Raw genomic sequence first — 17,649 nt, 5'->3', positions numbered from 1 at the left:
CTTCCTCAAAGACCTTGATTTCTTTTTCAGGATCTACATCTTTTTCTAGGGAAGACAGCTCTAACTTTAGGTCTCCAAAGACAGGATAAGCGTCTAAGCTAGTTCAATCAGTACATGGAACCACCTTGGCCTGAGCTTAAAGTCTATCTAGTAAAAGGCAGATTCAAAGAGATGAAGAGAAACAAAACCAAGGCTTGATAACATCATCAACCATTATCCAAAATACCTAAAAGCTGACCTACATCTGGGTATTTTTCAGTTATATGAGCTAGTAAGTCTCTTTAATTGCTTAAAACACTATGACTTGTATATCCGGTTACTTGTAACAAGAAACATTCTAAGTGATACAATGGCCCATACAGTATATACAGATTCTGTGTCTTCCAAATGCTGTTGTACCAAAATATCTATGGACACTGCATTTTTAAGCTTCTCCATTGATTGATGCCATCTCTCTTTATCATAAATTTGCTTCTTGCTACACTCCACCAGTGATGCTTCCAATACCCACTACTGTCTTATATTCCCCCACCTTTGTTTTGCCTTTCTTATCTCTTCTGTTTTAATTTTTCATTACTTTTTTTTAAAATAAAAAAACTATGATGGTGAACATGGTCTTTCCCTCCCCATTGTCCATTCTATACCACCTTAGTAATACAGCCATGCAAAACTGAGTCTACCTTGCAGCTTCTGGCCCAGAATAACCTACTCAGTGCACTCCCAATCTTCGCCATGTGATTAGTTCAGAAATGAGAAAACAATCCAGACCCTAACCAATCAGTGCATGGCATTTTCCTGATCACAGTGATTGGATATGAGACCTAAACTCATCCAATCAATTAAAGGCACTTTCATTTGATGACTGGAGAAGAAAATGTCTTGTTCTAATGTTCCACACAATACAGTATACAAACATGAAAGATACTGTAGCCATTTTGCTACAGTTAGGTTAGTCTAAAGACAAAGCCAACAAACAGAAAGATAAAAGTGAATTAAAACAAAGCTAGAGAATCAAGAACACATCATGCCTGAAGTTTTTGGACTATTTTAACTTACCTGAGACAATACATTTCTTTTATTGTTTAAATTAGTTTGATTTGAATACTTTGCCCTATTTTAACTGCCAACATCTTACCTAACGTAATCATAAATTTTCCCTATGTGGTTTATCAGGTGGTTTCTAGAGATTCTTCTTTACTGTTTTCACCATACTACAGTTTTAAAGGTATGCTGATTATCTTTTCCAACTCCAGAGCCAATCTTGCTTAAGGATACCAGAAGATTTTATATGTAGGTTCAACAGTACATTTCTGAACTTATCTATTACAGCAACTTATAGTCAAACTTTTGTTTCAAAAAGACCAGAGCACTAACCCAAATAAAATTTTCCAATCTTGAGAGTAATGGATGAATACTCTGGTAATCATATTGATAAGTCTCTAAAATGACAGGCCATGATTATTTGTTCATGTAACAAAATAAAAACTTAGGACTAAAAATTCCTCAAAAAGAATGTAAGTTTCACTTAAAGTTTTGTTGGTTTTTTTTTTTTTCTCTTTTTTAGCTACACAAAATCAGCCAAATCTACAGGGTACAGAAAGGTAAGAATTTTAATAAAAATTCAAAATACAATTTTGAAGATCTCAAACTTCCTGATTTTAAAACTTACTGTAAGGCTAGTTACCAAAACAGTGTGGTGCTGGCATAAACACAGACATACAGACCAATGGGATAGAATAGAGGGTCCAGAAATAAACTCTCACATATATAGTCAAATGATTTTCAACAAGGGTACCAAAACTGTTCAATGGAGAAGGGCAGTCTTCAAGAAATGCTGCTGGGAAAACTGGACATTCACACATGAAAGAATGAAGTTGGACCCTTATCTTATGCCATATTCAAAAACTAACTCAAATAAATAAAAGACCTAAAAATAAGACCTAAAACTATAAAACTCTTAGAATAAAACAGGGGAAATGCTTCATGATACTGGATTTGGTAATGATTTCTTGTAATGTAACACTAAAAGCACAGGCAACAACAACAAAAATAATAAAGTGGACTACATCAAAGTTAAAAACTTCTGTGCATCAAAGGGCACAATCAACAGAGTGAAAAGGCAACACATGGAATGGAAGAAAAAATTTGCAATCATATATCAGATAAGCCATTAATAGCCAAAATATAGAAAGAACTCCTAAAATTCAACAATGAAATCTCTGATTTTTAAAAAATGAGCAGAGAAGGTATTTCTTCAAATATATAAAAAAGGCCAATAAGAACATGAAGACACTTAACATCACTAATCATTAGAAAAATGTAAGTAAAAACTTAAATGAGATACCATCTCACACAAATTAGGATAGCTACTATCCAAAAAAAAAGAGAGAGAAAATAAGTGTTAGTGAGGATGTGGACAAACTGGAACCCTTATTGGCTGCTGGTGGGAATATAAAATGGTACAGCTATAATGGAAAACATTATGGAGGTTTCTTAAAAAATTATAACAGAATTACCATATGATCCATAATTTCCACCTCTAGAATAATACCCAAAGAACTGAAAGCAGCTAAGAGATAACTATACATTGTTATCCACAATAGCCAAAAGGTGGAAGCCACCCAAGTGTCCATGATGGATAATGGATGAACAAATTATAGTACATATCATGGAATTTTATTCAGCCTTAAAATGGAATGAAATTCTGATACATGCTATAACATGGATGAAACTTGAAGACAGTCTCATAGAGGCAGAAAGAATGATGATTGCCAGGGGCTGGAGAAAGTACAGAAAAGGAAGTTATTGTTTAATAGGTACAAAGTTTCAGTTTTACAAGATGAAAAGAGTTCTATAGACAGGTGTGGTAACAGTGACACAACAATGTGAATGTACTTAATGTCACTAAACTGTACAATTAAAAATGATTAACATGGTAAGTTTTATGTATGGAGTATTTTACCACAATAAAAACATTCAAAAAATAAAATTATCAGCAACATGAATGTTTAAATCATTAATAATCAAATATGAAAATTTTAAGTTCCTTTAATTTTTCTCCATTTACTCCAAAAAATTATTGGCTTAAATTTTAAGCTTTATTTTAAAAATATAATTTATACTTAAGTGACATATAAAATATCCTTTATTTTTGAGAAATACATATAAAAATGTAGAATAGTAAACTAATGACCCTGGTAAACTAAATAAGAGCTTCAAATAGTTTATTCCTGTGACATGGTAAACACTAGTAAAAAACAACACAGCCTTTCCTGGTTATAAAAGTAATACCTATCTTTGTAGAAAACCTAGGAAGAAGGCAAAGAATGAATAACAAATTTAAATAGCATATTATCTACCACCTAAAGATAACCACAAGACAAACTATCTCCTTGTTCTAAGAAGATGAAGAGATAAAAAAAATTTTTTAACATAGCTGAAATCATACTATACAAGTTTATATCTTATCTTTTCACTTAATGTTATAATGTATGCATTTTCTTCAATCATTAAAAATCCTTGGCTGCTGTATGATTGATATTCCATGGTAATGAATATACCAAGCATAACTTATTCACCATTCTGCTACTGTTAGACATCTGACTTCTTTCCAATTTGTAGTTACTTTAAGTTCTTCACTAAAAATGAACAGCTTGTAATTAGCATTATTTGTCAGTGAAATCATACCCTTACAGAATCACAAACTTTGAAAAAAAGAGTAACATTTTTTAAAGTATACATATTTTCTTCAGAGATGTTGCAGAGAAGTATTACTTTAAGTGGCCTAAATGTGAAAATAGGAAATCACAATGAGGACAAATAACATTTCCCATATTGTACATATATTAAGTAATAATTTGGCTTAGTTTAACTGATATAGAACCTAAAAATAGAATACCTACTTAAAAAAATTACTGGCTAAAAATTGACCATTTCTACACTATACAAAGCAAGAGGCATTAAATTTCTAACATGCAATAATAAAAGTGTATGTGATGAGGTCATGGTAGGAATATAAGAAAAAGTGAAAACATGGTCTGTAATTGAGCAATCCACAGATACAGGTTTCTTACCTATCACTATTAATGGACAGGATCAACATTTCAGTGACAGTCTAAATAAATTAAGAATCACATTTTATAAAAATTTTCCCACTCTAATTGGAGAATTTATGCATATGACTTAGTATCACCCCAATGTCAATAAAGAAAGGTCATGTAATAGGAAAGTACCAAAGTCCCCCAGACCATTTAACATAGTATTCAGGAGATGCCAGGCATGTTAACTAGCACATATGACACAATGCTGACACTAAATAATTCAAAGTATCAAATTTCACACAGAGCCTGTTACACTCAGTAATTCCCTATAACTGTCTTATTTAAAACACACCTATGACATGTTGGTGATTCCAGTCAAAACATATTAGAGTCTGTGACATCCTTACTTCTGAAATACGCTATATGGCATGTGTTCTTTTCCTTTTACCAAGTGGCTTAAAATAAAGTGGTTTGACTAAAAAGACAAAATAATGAAATGTAATACATGATCCTTGACTGGATCCCTGATTGAAAACTGAAATAAAAATCTGCAATAAAGGACATTAGTAGGTCAATTTAAATATGAACTATATGTTAAAAAATACCATTATATCAACATTAAATTTCTAGAAAATTAAGTGGTTTGGGACAGATTTTTGAGTATTTCACAATATTGTACCTCTAGATAATCTAGAGATTCAAGCATCACAAAATCACAAAAGGAAATATTACTGTGCAATATTTAATGCCAATTTCTTTTTAATATCTAAAAATTTAATACCCCAAAATTTTTAAAGGGTACCAAAATACTCTGAAGCACTTCAAATTTCATTTAAAAAACAAGCCTCTTTAGAAAAATTACAGAAACAAAAATTACCAAAAAAATTTTATTCTAATTTGATTCTGTATGCATATTAACACCTAGAAAGCTGACTTAATTTTAGGGATATTCTGAACAAGTCATGACTGGACAAGTCATAAGCTTACCTTAACTCTCTGTAGGAAAATTATAAACTTAGAGAAAATATCCTTTAGCAGATCAAACCACTGAGGAAAATTCAACATTCTCATCTGATCGGCAAGCCTAGAAAAAAAATAATTAAAATAAAAATAATGATTGTCTTTGGGTCAACATGACAAAATCTTCAAGTGGAGGAAACTATACCAAATACTATCTAGTAACAGAATAAAATTCAATTTCATCTAGATACCTAACTATAATTGTAAAACTGAGGTGAAGAGGACAATTACCCAAACAACTCCCTCTCATTTAAACATCTCAAAGACAAGTCTAGTAAACTGTACTGACTTATGAATCTTATCTATAGTAATTCCATGCAGACATGCTTTGTGACCACTGGATGAAAAGCCACAGAGAAATAAGCCCATTTTATTTAAAGGTGTAGATATAGTCTGGCATAAAAAAAAGAACACAACATCTCTCCTAACTACTTAACTAACTACAAACTAAGAAGTACTTTCCCACATATGAAAGGTAATACGGCATGGAGACTAAGAGCATGGGCTCTCTAGCCACAGTGCCTCAGTTCAGGAGCCCTGCCACTTACTAGTTGTATGATGTTGGGTAAGCGACATAACCACTTCATGCCCTAATTTTCTCATCTTAACATGGAGAAAGTAATGGCACCTACCTTATATGGTTGCTGTGAATATTAACTGATTAATAGGAAGTACTCAGAACAATGCACAGTGCATAATAAAGTGCCATGTATTAGCCAATTAATGTTATGTTAATAGTTTAGTATGTGCATTATATATCTAGTATATTACATAGATAAATAGATAGATCTTCCTTGACTTAAAATAGGGTCATGTCCTAAAAAACTCATAGTTGAGTTGAAAAACTATGAAAACATAGTTAAGTTGAAAATGCATATCATCCAACTAACCTGCCTAACCTACTGAACATCATAGTTAGCCTAGCCTACCTTCAATGTGCTCAGAACACTTACATTAGCTTACAGTTGGGCAAAATCACCTAACACAAAGTCTATTTTATAATAAAGTATTAAACATCTCATGTAACTTATTGAATATTGTACTGAGAGTGAAAAACAGAATGGTTGTATGGATACAGAAAGGTTGCAAGTGTATCAGTTGTTTACTCTCATGATCCTGTGGCTGAGGGGAAGCGGCAGCTCACTGCTGCTGTCCAGCATCATGAGAGAGTATTGTACTGCCTACTGGTAGCCTACGAAAAAAAATCAACATTTAAAATTCAGTGTATTCTCGTGAATGTGTATTGCTTTCACACCTTCATAAAGTCAAAAAATTTTAAGTCAAACCATTGTAGTTGGGGACTATCTGTACTAGATCTATTAGTATAATATGTAATAGTGCAGCTAATATTTTTATAGTCATCAGTAACTTCAAGATTTAAAAAACTAATGCAAAATAGAATTCCATAAAGACATTTTATAGTATTAGAATGACTTATTACTCATTATTATTTAATGAATGCTGCTGCAGCTAAGAATTTGTTCTCAAAAGATACTGTTATACTTGAGATACAGAAGTTCTCTATTTGAGTTGAGAAAAAGAAAATTAAAAATAACTGACTCTCCATGTCCATAGCACTTTTAACAGACTCCCAAAAACTTAATTTTTCCAAAGATTAGGAATTCCTGCATTAGGATTGCTCCAGCTGATTCTGAAACTAAATTTTCACTAGGTATGTACTGAAATTAAAACTCCACAATCATCATTCTATGAGTTTGGCCCAGAGAAGTTTCACAGTTGTTTTTATTACTATTCATATATTAGGACAATTATGAAAGTTTAGCATCTATATGAATCAGAAATTCATAGTCATAAAATATTTATCACTTTTTCTCAAAATAAAAAATAGGAATTTCCAGAGTGAAAACAAAAAATTATAGACCATGAGCAATTCAAAATCATGTACTCAAATTTTTGAAAGCCAATTAGAAGGTGGTTTTTAATTACATAGCTAAATAGTTTTAAACAACACTGCTATTTCTCTGAAATGGAGTATCTTCAATTTCCCTCTCCATATTTACACTGTATCCTCTCCACCCTCTCTGCCCTCTGAGTTTGATCTGTTGGGCTTGGCCAATGAGGAATTGGAGGATTGGAAGGAAGCAAGATACTTGTAACTCTATGTCCCTCCCTAGGGATGGCTGCAGGATGACTGCCTCCCTCCATGGAAGATCACTTCAACTACTACATGCCTTTTTTTTCAACTACTACATGTCTTTCTCCTTCTGAATTCTACTTAACTGCTCTCTCCCCTTATCCCTTAAAGATACTGCACTGTCACTTGTGACTTTCCTACACTCCGCCCATACCTTAGTAAATAATTCCTCAACTAAATCCTCAGATTATTTTAATGTGTCATCTTTTCCCTGATAACCCCCAACCTAATATTTATACTTACTTCACAACAACATCTGCCTCTATTTCTTCTATTTGTGAAACTTTATTAATCACACACTGCAAAATTTAGGAAAAAAAATTCTGATTAATATCTTTAGAATTATAAGTACTACATGTTCATTTGTATATTAAAAAGAGCCTCAGTGACTATGATAATCATTTTACCAGACTTCTCTTACATCTCTTACACATACCTCAAAGTATATAAAAAACTATAACATTACCCTTACCCTATTAAATAATTATGCCAGGGTATGCTTGAACTATTATTAAGTAAAATCCCCTACTATTTAAAACTGTTCAAAATCATACACACACACACAAATCAGAACTATAATATTTAGGAACAAGGTATAAGCTCCATATTAAAATACCAAAAGAAGCTCATTTGGGGGGTTACATTTCCTTGCAATAAAGTTTAAAAAAAAAAACGACTGTGGGAGAAGTTTAGGAACTAAAACAACAGTTTTACAAAAACTTGTATAACACAAATACAGAAAATTATACAAATTATGTTCAAAAATCAATAATTTTTTACAAATGGAGTGCAGCTGCGTAACCAGAACTCAGATCATGAAATTGAACATTGCCAGTAAGACCCTCTCCTGCTCCCCTCCTAGTCACTAATTCCTCCTAAAATACACTACTACCCTGATTTCTAGTATCATTGATTAATTTTGTCTTGTGTTTGAATTTCAAATTAGTGGAATCTCACACTGAATACTCCTTTGTGTCTGGTTTCTTTGGCTCCATATTATGTATGTGATATTCATCCATGTTGTTTCATGGAATGCATTCCTTTTCATTGCTATATGGTATTCCATTGTATAAATATACCATTTATCTTTTCTATTGATGACATTTGTTTTTTTCCAGTTTTTTATTACAAACAGTGCTGCCATGAAATTCTTGTGCTGTGATGGGTACAAGTTTGGAATTCTTATCTTTTGGAATTCATAGAACATAAATTTGTTTTATGAATACATTTCTGATGGGTAAGCACCTAGGAGTAGAATTGCTCAGTCACAATATATGTGCATATTTAGTGCTAGATATTACCAACAATTTTAAAAAGGGGTTGTAACAATTTTAAAATAGTGTTTTAGTGTTTGAAAGAGATAAAAGATGGAGCAATTATAACCTTTTTGCTTGTTTTATTTAAGCATTAAGAATTCAAAATGTACATCCAACCTAATGATGACAATTAAGCCTAATAAATAGTTTTAAAATCACTCTTTTATAAAAAAAATTTTTTTAATGATTCAGTGAATGAAATTTGTGTGAATTTTAAAAAGTCAAAACAAAGATCAGGAAAAACTAAAAAACATACATATTTTAGTTAACAATTATAATTTCTTAAAGATACAGGGAAAGGGAAATGACCATTTATCTACTGCTGGTGAAAACATACATTGGTAAATTCTTTTAAGAAATCAATTCAGCTCTATTTTTCCAAACAATTAAAAATGCTTTTCACTCTCTGACTAATAATACCACTTCTAGGAATCAGTTATAATAAAATCTTAAGTATGAAAAACTTAACAAAGCTTTACATCAAATTGTTACAGTGTTCTTTAGAGTTCTAAACTGAAAACAACCTATATATGCAACCAAGAGGAAAGGTTAAGTATATTTAACTAATATAATGTTGATGGAATTTGATGCAACCACTGAAAATTTTGTTTCTGAAGGCTTGTATGGGAAAATGCTTATGATTATAATTGAAATACATGTATAATTCAAAATCATATATATAGTATGACAGCAACAATAAAAACATCAGTAACCATTTATACTTAGACATATTCTTAAAATAATAGTCTTCTGGCTGAGAGGACTATATTTTTCTTCTATTTTTCTATATTTTCAATTTTTAAGCATATTAGAAAATATTACTATCATACTGCATGTATTATTACTAGGATCATGTAAAAATAAACTTCACACAATTCTGACCAAAATATATCAAATAAAATATGAATCATTACCTGTTTAATGATATTCTTTGCTGTAAGGATCATTTCTTCACTATAGATTTCTAAAAAATTAAGTTTTCTTTGTTTTAGAAGTCCAAATACAAGAGATACTAGTCTTTCCTATTAAAAGAAAAGTATATTGTTTCACACTTTAAATATAAATTAATCTCAAAAAGGTAAAAATATTCAGTATCAAGGGTTTTATTGTTTGGTCTGCTATTCTCAATCCTGCATGTGGTATTTTCTAGAAGCCTAAAAAAAAACCCCTTCCACAGCAATCCTGTATCAGGTTTTTGGAGTCAGTGTTCTAAAACATGTAAATCCTATTCCAATACTGTTGATCAAATAAAGCTGGTTTGGGGGCAAAACAATGTAAGAATGTATTTGGGGCAACTTTCAACAAGTAGCTAGAAAGTATCCTTCTGAAACCCTGAAGACCAATAAGTACTCCATGAGCCCTGTGCTTTAATTTAGTGGTCTAGAAGACTGAATTGATGACCTGAACAATGTTTAGGGAATTAACTGCTAACTTGAACAAAAATCTCTGAAGATTACTTAGGCTGCTACCAGAGCTTTTTGGATTCTTTAACTAGTCATGGCAGTAATAAACATGGAGAAGTTACCAGGTAAGTGAAGCCTGAATTATTTGTATATGAATTTCATGAAACATGTTCATAAGGTGCTCAGTGAATGTGAATGACTCCTAAGTTACCATATAATAATGATAATTTTTAATAAAAGACATACTCCAGTATAGGCACACATACGGATATACATTAATTCACTGTATATCTATATTTTGGACTTCGTTTGTAAGCTAAGCATCTCATTTTAACTCCAATTTCTAACTAAGGTATAAAATTATTTTATTCTCTAACTTCAAAGGCTAATGAACAATTATGATGCTTGCTAAAGTCATAGTGAAGGACTCATAGGTTGGAAAGAGCTTGAAAGTTAAGATAATTTTGCTCACTATAATCTGAGAAGAATTGTGTTCTAAAATGTTATAAATTAACACTAAGCAATGACATCACTTTCATTCCACAGTTGAAAACACATACCTCTTCTAAAATTTGACAGTCATCTTCCAGTGGTCTATTTAAGTCACTGTGAGAATAAGTAGAAAATTCTGCAATCATCATTTTATCTATAAGTTTTTCTAATTCACAAAGCTGTGATCCCAAATGCCTACAAAAAAAGAGGAAAATGTTACATACATTCATTAAAATCCCAAATTGACTCCATGATCAAGGGAACTAGTAGGCAAAACTTGTCTAGCTGATAGTACTTGTGCTATTTGCATTAATGTTTTAGTAAAATGGAGTCCATTAACTTAACAAAAATAACTACAATGATTTCACATCATCTCCCAAATTCTATATTTCTCTTTAAATCTTTAACTTCTAAACAGTTAAATGTGTTGTAGGAAACATAGTTCTGGAAATTTCATGACCACTTTGTTGTTTACTTTTCACACACAACATATTCAAGTGTCTTAAATACTTTCCTTATTGACCATTTACTGAATATCAATGCCAATAGTTCCCAAGCCATTCATTTATTCAACAAACACCAACACCCTCTGCCAGGCAGGCCTGTTCTGGGTGTACATAAGTGGTCTACTGAGACAGATTGACTCAATTCAATCTGTCATGATAGTTGGAGTTACTGTGCAAATATCCTTCAGGTCATTAAACTGAAAGACAGAACACAAGACTGAAAATATAAAAATAATGAGTGCCAATTTATCCATAGACCTTTATCTCATAAAATATAATGTTTCTTTTTAATCTACTTCTAATATTTTGCAGGTCCTAGATAGGGTTAAAGTAAGAACAATTTTAATAAGATGTGCAGAGCTCTGGGGTTAGCAAAGATCTGGAACCCTTTCCCTAAAAAAAAGTATGTACTGTCCAAATGAACAGATAAGTCCCATGTAGTCCCTGCTGTGCAGGCACTAAAAATGAGTACCTTCATATACAAAGGGATTTTTTCCACACAATTGAATAGCTTCATAAAAACAAGGAGTTGAAGAAACCTAGGTAATCTAGTTGGTTCAAAGTATTTCAAAAATTAAGTGAAACAGAAATGGGAAATCTGTTTAATATCCCACAATAAAAAATTTTTAAGCTCTCTCTTGAGGGCAACTTAAAAACACTTATATTTAAATATAAATTTTATCTTAAACATTTATAATTAAATAAAGAACAAACATTTAAATGTGTATATACTACCTTTACTTGAAAAACAAACCCTTAACATTGATAAAATTGTTTGTACTAAGACCAGCTATATTTTTTTAAAAATTAGCTTAAACCACACAACCTTTTAGACAGATTCATTTGGTTTTATATAAACAACATATGGTAAGTAGTGTTGATAATTTTGAAAAGAAATCTGATAAGTGAAGTATAAATTTGCATTTTGTAATATAAAAATTATATTTTACAGCTAATTGGAAGACTAATAAGGTTCTCATAAATGGCACCAACATCTCACAATAAACTAATTTAGAACATATTTACTAGTACAAACTAAAACATTGCCATAAGGGGAATCTGGCAGTGTCTAGTAAAATTACACAGACAATTAGCCTTTGACTTAGGAATTTCAGTTCCTGGAATCCATTTCAAAGATACACTGGTAAAAATACAAAAGAACATATGTTCACTGAAACACTGCTGCTAACTGCAAAGGAATGATAAACAACCCAAATGTTGACCAAAAGGGGTAGCTTAATATATCATAATAGACACCATATACTTTTAAAAGAATTGAGAAACACCAACTAATATACTATATACTGCTACACGGCAGTTTCTAAACCTTTTTTCATTATTGCCCCCCTAAGAAGTTTCAGGTACTTTTATTCCTAATCACCCCCTCCCATAAAATTTTAATATTTTGTTTATGAATTGTGGCCCTTTTGAAGGCAACAAACCATTATAATATCCAATATTTTTTCACCCTTCTAAAACCAATTTTTGCCTCCTTGGGGTGCTATCTCCCACTGTGAATGCATAATGCATGGTAGAGTGACCTCCAGGGTATATTACTGAAGGGTGAAAACAGCAAGGCAGAGAAAAGTATGTATAGTATGCTAATGCTTATCTAACATGAGGGACAGATGGAGAGATGGATGGACAGATGGATAAATATAAACTAAAACATATTAAAATAGTGACTTACAGGAAGGAAGGAAGGGGATCAGGACAGAGGTTAAGTTTCTCTGAACAGCCTTTGTGTCATAGATTTGACTTGGGAACCATGTAATTATGTAACATAGTTGTAACACAACATTACATTTCAAAAAAATCAATCCTTAAATATGAAAAACAAATGGAACAAATGAACTTAACTATGCATCAAGTTAGTGGCAAATTTACACAAAAAGGAAATATTTCAAGTGATTTGAAAACACAATAATACATCTGTTCATCCCACAAGGGATGTATCTTAAGTAAAAGAAGACAAAGAAATCCTACATGTTTCTAGAAATAAGATTGTTAGTTCTGAGAGCATCAAATGTATATGGTGGAATAAAACAAATGAGTAATTATGTTGGTCAGTAGGAACCAAAATTTTCAGCCTGTTTAAAAAAAAGATACATATGTAAGACTGAAGAAATAAAAACTCTATAGTCCTGGGTAGGGTAGAGAAAGATGGCAGCATGAAAAGTAAGGCAGAAACCTCCGAAACCATGTATAACATGAAAACACAGCAAATATAACTAATCCTGAAAGAGAGACTAGAAAGAAGACTGGAAAGATGGTTTACATCCAGGGAAAACAGAACACCTCACAGAAAGGGGTAAAGTAGGAAAGCTTCAATCCAGGGGTACGCAAGCCCACCCTGCACCCCAACTCAATGGCAGGAGGAATAGAAATGGAGCAAGGAAGGACTAGAAGCCCAGGACTGCTAAACACCCAGCCCTGGAGATCTGGTCTGGGAACACGAACCCACATTATAAGGTGTTCTGGAGATTAGTGGGGCTGGAAAGCAAATGAGGCAGAATACTCCGAGAGACTGAGAGACCCGCCACTTGTGGAGAACAGGTACCCACAAACAGCCACTCCAGGACAAAAAAAGAAAGGGAGACATTTTGAAAGACTTTCCTACAGCAAGAGGGTTGCTAAAGGGGCGAGGATTACATAGAGCTTATGATCAGGAGAAAGGACAAGTAGACAAAATTTTCCTAGTACACTAAGCCCAGAGGTTGGGAACTATCAGGAGCTTCAGGTGCTCCATCCCCCTGGCGGGCAATGCTGAGGTCCAACACTGCAGTATGCAGCCTGCTGCTTTTTTCTCCCAGCCAGCACCAGTTCACAAACCTGCTGACCATGCCATGGCACCAGGCCAGCTAGAGGGCAGCCCCACCTACGGCAGCTACAAAGGTGTAACACAGAGACTTGTCCCTGTGTGCTCAGACCACTGGCTCTGGCAGTGGAGGCAGGCACTGCAGCCAGGAAGAAGGAAAGATCTCTTTGCTCCCAGCAGGCACCAGTGATTCTCACCTGCGACCCCTGCCATTGTTCCAGGTGCTGGCAAGCTTCATAGTGTAGAACTTCTGAGCACTAGAGGGCACCACCTACACAAAGTTATTATTCCATAGTAATATTAGATACAGGAAATGGCAAAAGAATCTTGTAAAACCAAACTCCCTCAAACACCAGAAAGAGGGCTAACTGAAACTGAAATCACCAAGTTTCTTGATAAAGACTTCAAAATAAAAATCATAGGAGCATACAGAAAAATATTCAAGACCTCAGGGAGGATTTCAAGAAAGATAGAAACTTTGAAAAATACAGCACCTAAAATGAAACATACAATGAAGGGATTTAAAAGCAGATTAGATGGGCCAGAGGAGATGACAGTAAATTAAATAGAAATTAGAGAACAAAAATACAAAGAAGCTGAGGCACAGAGAGAAAAAAGGATATCTATCAATGAAAGAATAATAAGAGACTTGTGTGACCAATCAAACAGAATAATATTCACATTATAGGGGTACCAAAAGAAGAAGAGAGAGAAAGGAACAGAAAGTTTCTTTGAGGAAATAATTGCTGAAAACTTCTCCAATCTGAAGGAAATAGTCTCTCAGGCCATGGAAGTACACAGATTTCCCAATACAAGAGACCTAAGGAAGACAAGACCAAGTTATATAATATTTAAAATGACAAAGATCAAGGACAAGGACAGAGTATTAAAAGCAGCCAGAGAGAGAAAAAAGATCACCTACAGGAGAGGTGGAGCCAACATGGCGGCGTGAGTAGGACAGTGGGAATCTCCTCCCAAAAACATATATACTTTTGAAAATACAACAAACACAACTAGCCCTAAAAGAGAGACCAGAAGACGCAGGACAGTGGCCAGACTGCAGCTACACCAGCGAGAACCCAGCGACTGGTGAAAGGGGTAAGATACAAGCCCCGGCCCGGCAGGACCCGAGCGCCCCTCCCCCCAGCTCCCAGCGGGAGAAGAATAGGCAGAGCGGGAGGGAGACGGAGCCCAGGACTGCTGAACACCCAGCCCCAGCCATCCGGGCCAGAGCGCAGACACAGTACGTGCCCAGCGGGCCCTGGATACTGGGGAAACAGGGAGTAAGACCTCTGAGCGGGTGCCGAAGCTGATGCCCCTGTGACAAAGAAAAGCGGGGGCTTTTTGAAAGTCTTAAAGGGACAGGGACTTAACAGCTTGACAGAAACAACCCAGGTCACAGTACAGCAGCTGGAAATTACAGGGAAAACCAGGTGCACTAACCCCCTGGGCAACAGCTCTGAGACCCCTCATGGAGGCAAACAGTCAAGCAGCCCCCCCATCAATTACCCCACCGGGCACTGCGAAAGCAGAGAAGCAGCCTGAGACAAATTCCGCCCACAGAAAGGGAAATTTCTCCCTTCCGGCAAGGCAAGACACAAAGACCCACTCTACACACAATTACCCAACACAAGCCACTAGGGATCGCAGTTGTCCCAGTAAAGAAAGGCCAGTAGCAAGTGAAAATTTTGGCCCTCCCAGCTGACAGTCAATAGCACCTGTCAACATGAAAAGGCAAAAAAATATGATCCAGACAAGACTAACCCAGACAGCTTCGGCATCTGCTACATCTTCCCCTGAGAAGGAATCTGGGGAGATAGATTTAGCCAGTCTTCTGGAAAAAGAATTCAAAACAAAAGTCATAACCATGCTGATGGACTTGCAGAGAAATATGCAAGAACTAAGGAAGGAGAATTCAGAAATAAAACAAGCTCTGGAAGGACTTCAAAACAGAATGGACGAGATGCAAGAGGCCATTAATGGACTAGAAAACAGAGAACAGGAATGCAGAGAAGCTGATGCAGAGAGAGATAAAAGGATCTCCAGGAATGAAAGAATTTTAAGAGAGCTGAGTGACCAATCGAAAAGGAACAATATAAGAATCATAGGTATTCCAGAAGAAGTAGAGAGAGAAAAGGGGATAGAAAATGTCTTTGAAGAAATAATTGCTGAAAATTTCCCCAAACTAGGGGAAGAAATGGCCTCTCAGACCACAGAGGTACACAGAACTCCCATGACAAGGGATCCAAGGAGGGCAACACCAAGACACATAATAATTAAAATGGCAAAGATCAAAGACAAGGACAAAGTATTACAGGCAGCCAGAGAGAACAAAAAGGTTACCTACAAAGGAAAACCTATCAGGCTATCATCAGACTTCTCAACAGAAACCGTACAGGCCAGAAGAGAATGGCATGATATACTTAATGCAATGAAACAGAAGGGCCTCGAACCAAGACTACTGTATCCAGCACGAATATCATTTAAATATGAAGAAGGGATTAAACAATTCCCAGACAAGCAAAAGTTGATATTTAAATATCATTTAAATATGAAGGAGGAATTAAACAATTCCCAGACAAGCAAAAGCCTCCCACAAACCACCTCTACAGGGCATCCTACAGGGACTGCTCTAGATGGGAGCACTCCTAAAAAGAGCACACAACAAAACACCCAATATATGAAGAAGGGAGGAGGAGGAATAAGAAGGGAGAGAAATAAAGAGTCATCAGGCCGCATTTATAATAGCTCAACAAGCGAGTTAAGTTAGACAGTAAGATAGTAAAGAAGCTAACTCTGAACCTTTGGTAACCACAAACTTAAAGCCTGCAATGGCAATAAGTTCATACCTTTCAATAATCACCCTAAATGTAAATGGACTGAATGCACCAATCAAAAGACACAGAGTAATAGAATGGATAAAAAAGCAAGATCCATCCATATGCTGCTTACAAGAGACTCACCTCAAACCCAAAGACGCGCACAGACTTAAAGTCAAGGGATGGAAAAAGATATTTCAAGCAAACAACAGAGAGAAGAAAGCAGGTGTGGCAATTCTGGTATCAGACAAAACAGACTTCAAAATAAAGAAAGTAACAAAAGACAAAGAAGGACATTACATAATGATAAAGGGCTCAGTCCATCAAGAGGACATAACCATTCTAAATATATATGCACCCAATACAGGAGCACCAACATACCTGAAACAAATATTAATAGAACTAAAGGAGGAAATAGAATGCAATGCATTCATTCTAGGAGACTTCAACACACCACTCACTCCAAAGGACAGATCCACCAGACAGAAAATAAGTAAGGACACAGAGGCACTGAACAACACACTAGAACAGATGGACCTAATAGATATCTACAGAACTCTACACCCAAAAGCAACAGGATACACATTCTTCTCAAGTGCACATGGAACATTCTCCAGAATAGACCACATACTAGGACACAAAAAGAGCCTCAGTAAATTCCAAAAGATTGAAACTCTACCAACCAACTTTTCAGACCACAAAGGCATTAAACTAGAAATAAACTGTTCAAAGAAAGCAAAAAGGCTCACAAACACATGGAGGCTAAACAACACGCTCCTAAATAATCAATGGATCAATGACCAAATCAAAATGGAGATCCAGCAATATATGGAAACAAATGACAACAACAACACTAAGCCCCAACTTCTGTGGGACACAGCAAAAGCAGTCTTAAGAGGAAAGTATATAGCAATCCAAGCATATTTAAAAAAGGAAGAGCAATCCCAAATGAACGGTCTAATGTCACAACTATCGAAATTGGAAAAAGAAGAACAGATGAGGTCTAAGGTCAGCAGAAGGAGGGACATAATAAAGATCAGAGAAGAAATAAATAAAATTGAGAAGAATAAAACAATAGCA

At 34.6% G+C, this 17,649-nt stretch overlaps 1 protein-coding gene across 5 annotated transcripts in view; it reads right to left on the bottom strand.

The window, feature by feature from the left end:
* VPS54 (VPS54 subunit of GARP complex) overlaps positions 1-17,649 on the bottom strand; it is a 134,739-nt gene that overhangs the window by 59,448 nt on the left and 57,642 nt on the right. For all 5 annotated transcript variants that reach the window (XR_008995830.1, XM_057497147.1, XM_036890430.2 and 2 more), the window contains 4 exons: positions 10,495-10,621; positions 9,446-9,553; positions 7,459-7,514; positions 5,028-5,124 (listed from right to left, as the gene is read on the bottom strand). Coding sequence is in view for 4 of the 5 variants with exons in the window: in XM_057497147.1 (XP_057353130.1) it covers positions 5,028-5,124; positions 7,459-7,514; positions 9,446-9,553; positions 10,495-10,621 (388 nt within the window). In the remaining variant the exon portion in view is untranslated. The remainder of the gene's footprint in view (positions 1-5,027; positions 5,125-7,458; positions 7,515-9,445; positions 9,554-10,494; positions 10,622-17,649) is intronic.

This window comes from Manis pentadactyla, chromosome 2 (genome assembly GCF_030020395.1).
Source record: "Manis pentadactyla isolate mManPen7 chromosome 2, mManPen7.hap1, whole genome shotgun sequence".
Taxonomy (NCBI): domain Eukaryota; kingdom Metazoa; phylum Chordata; class Mammalia; order Pholidota; family Manidae; genus Manis; species Manis pentadactyla.
Note: the sequence above shows the minus strand (reverse complement) of the source record. Positions and strands in the feature narration are given on the sequence as shown.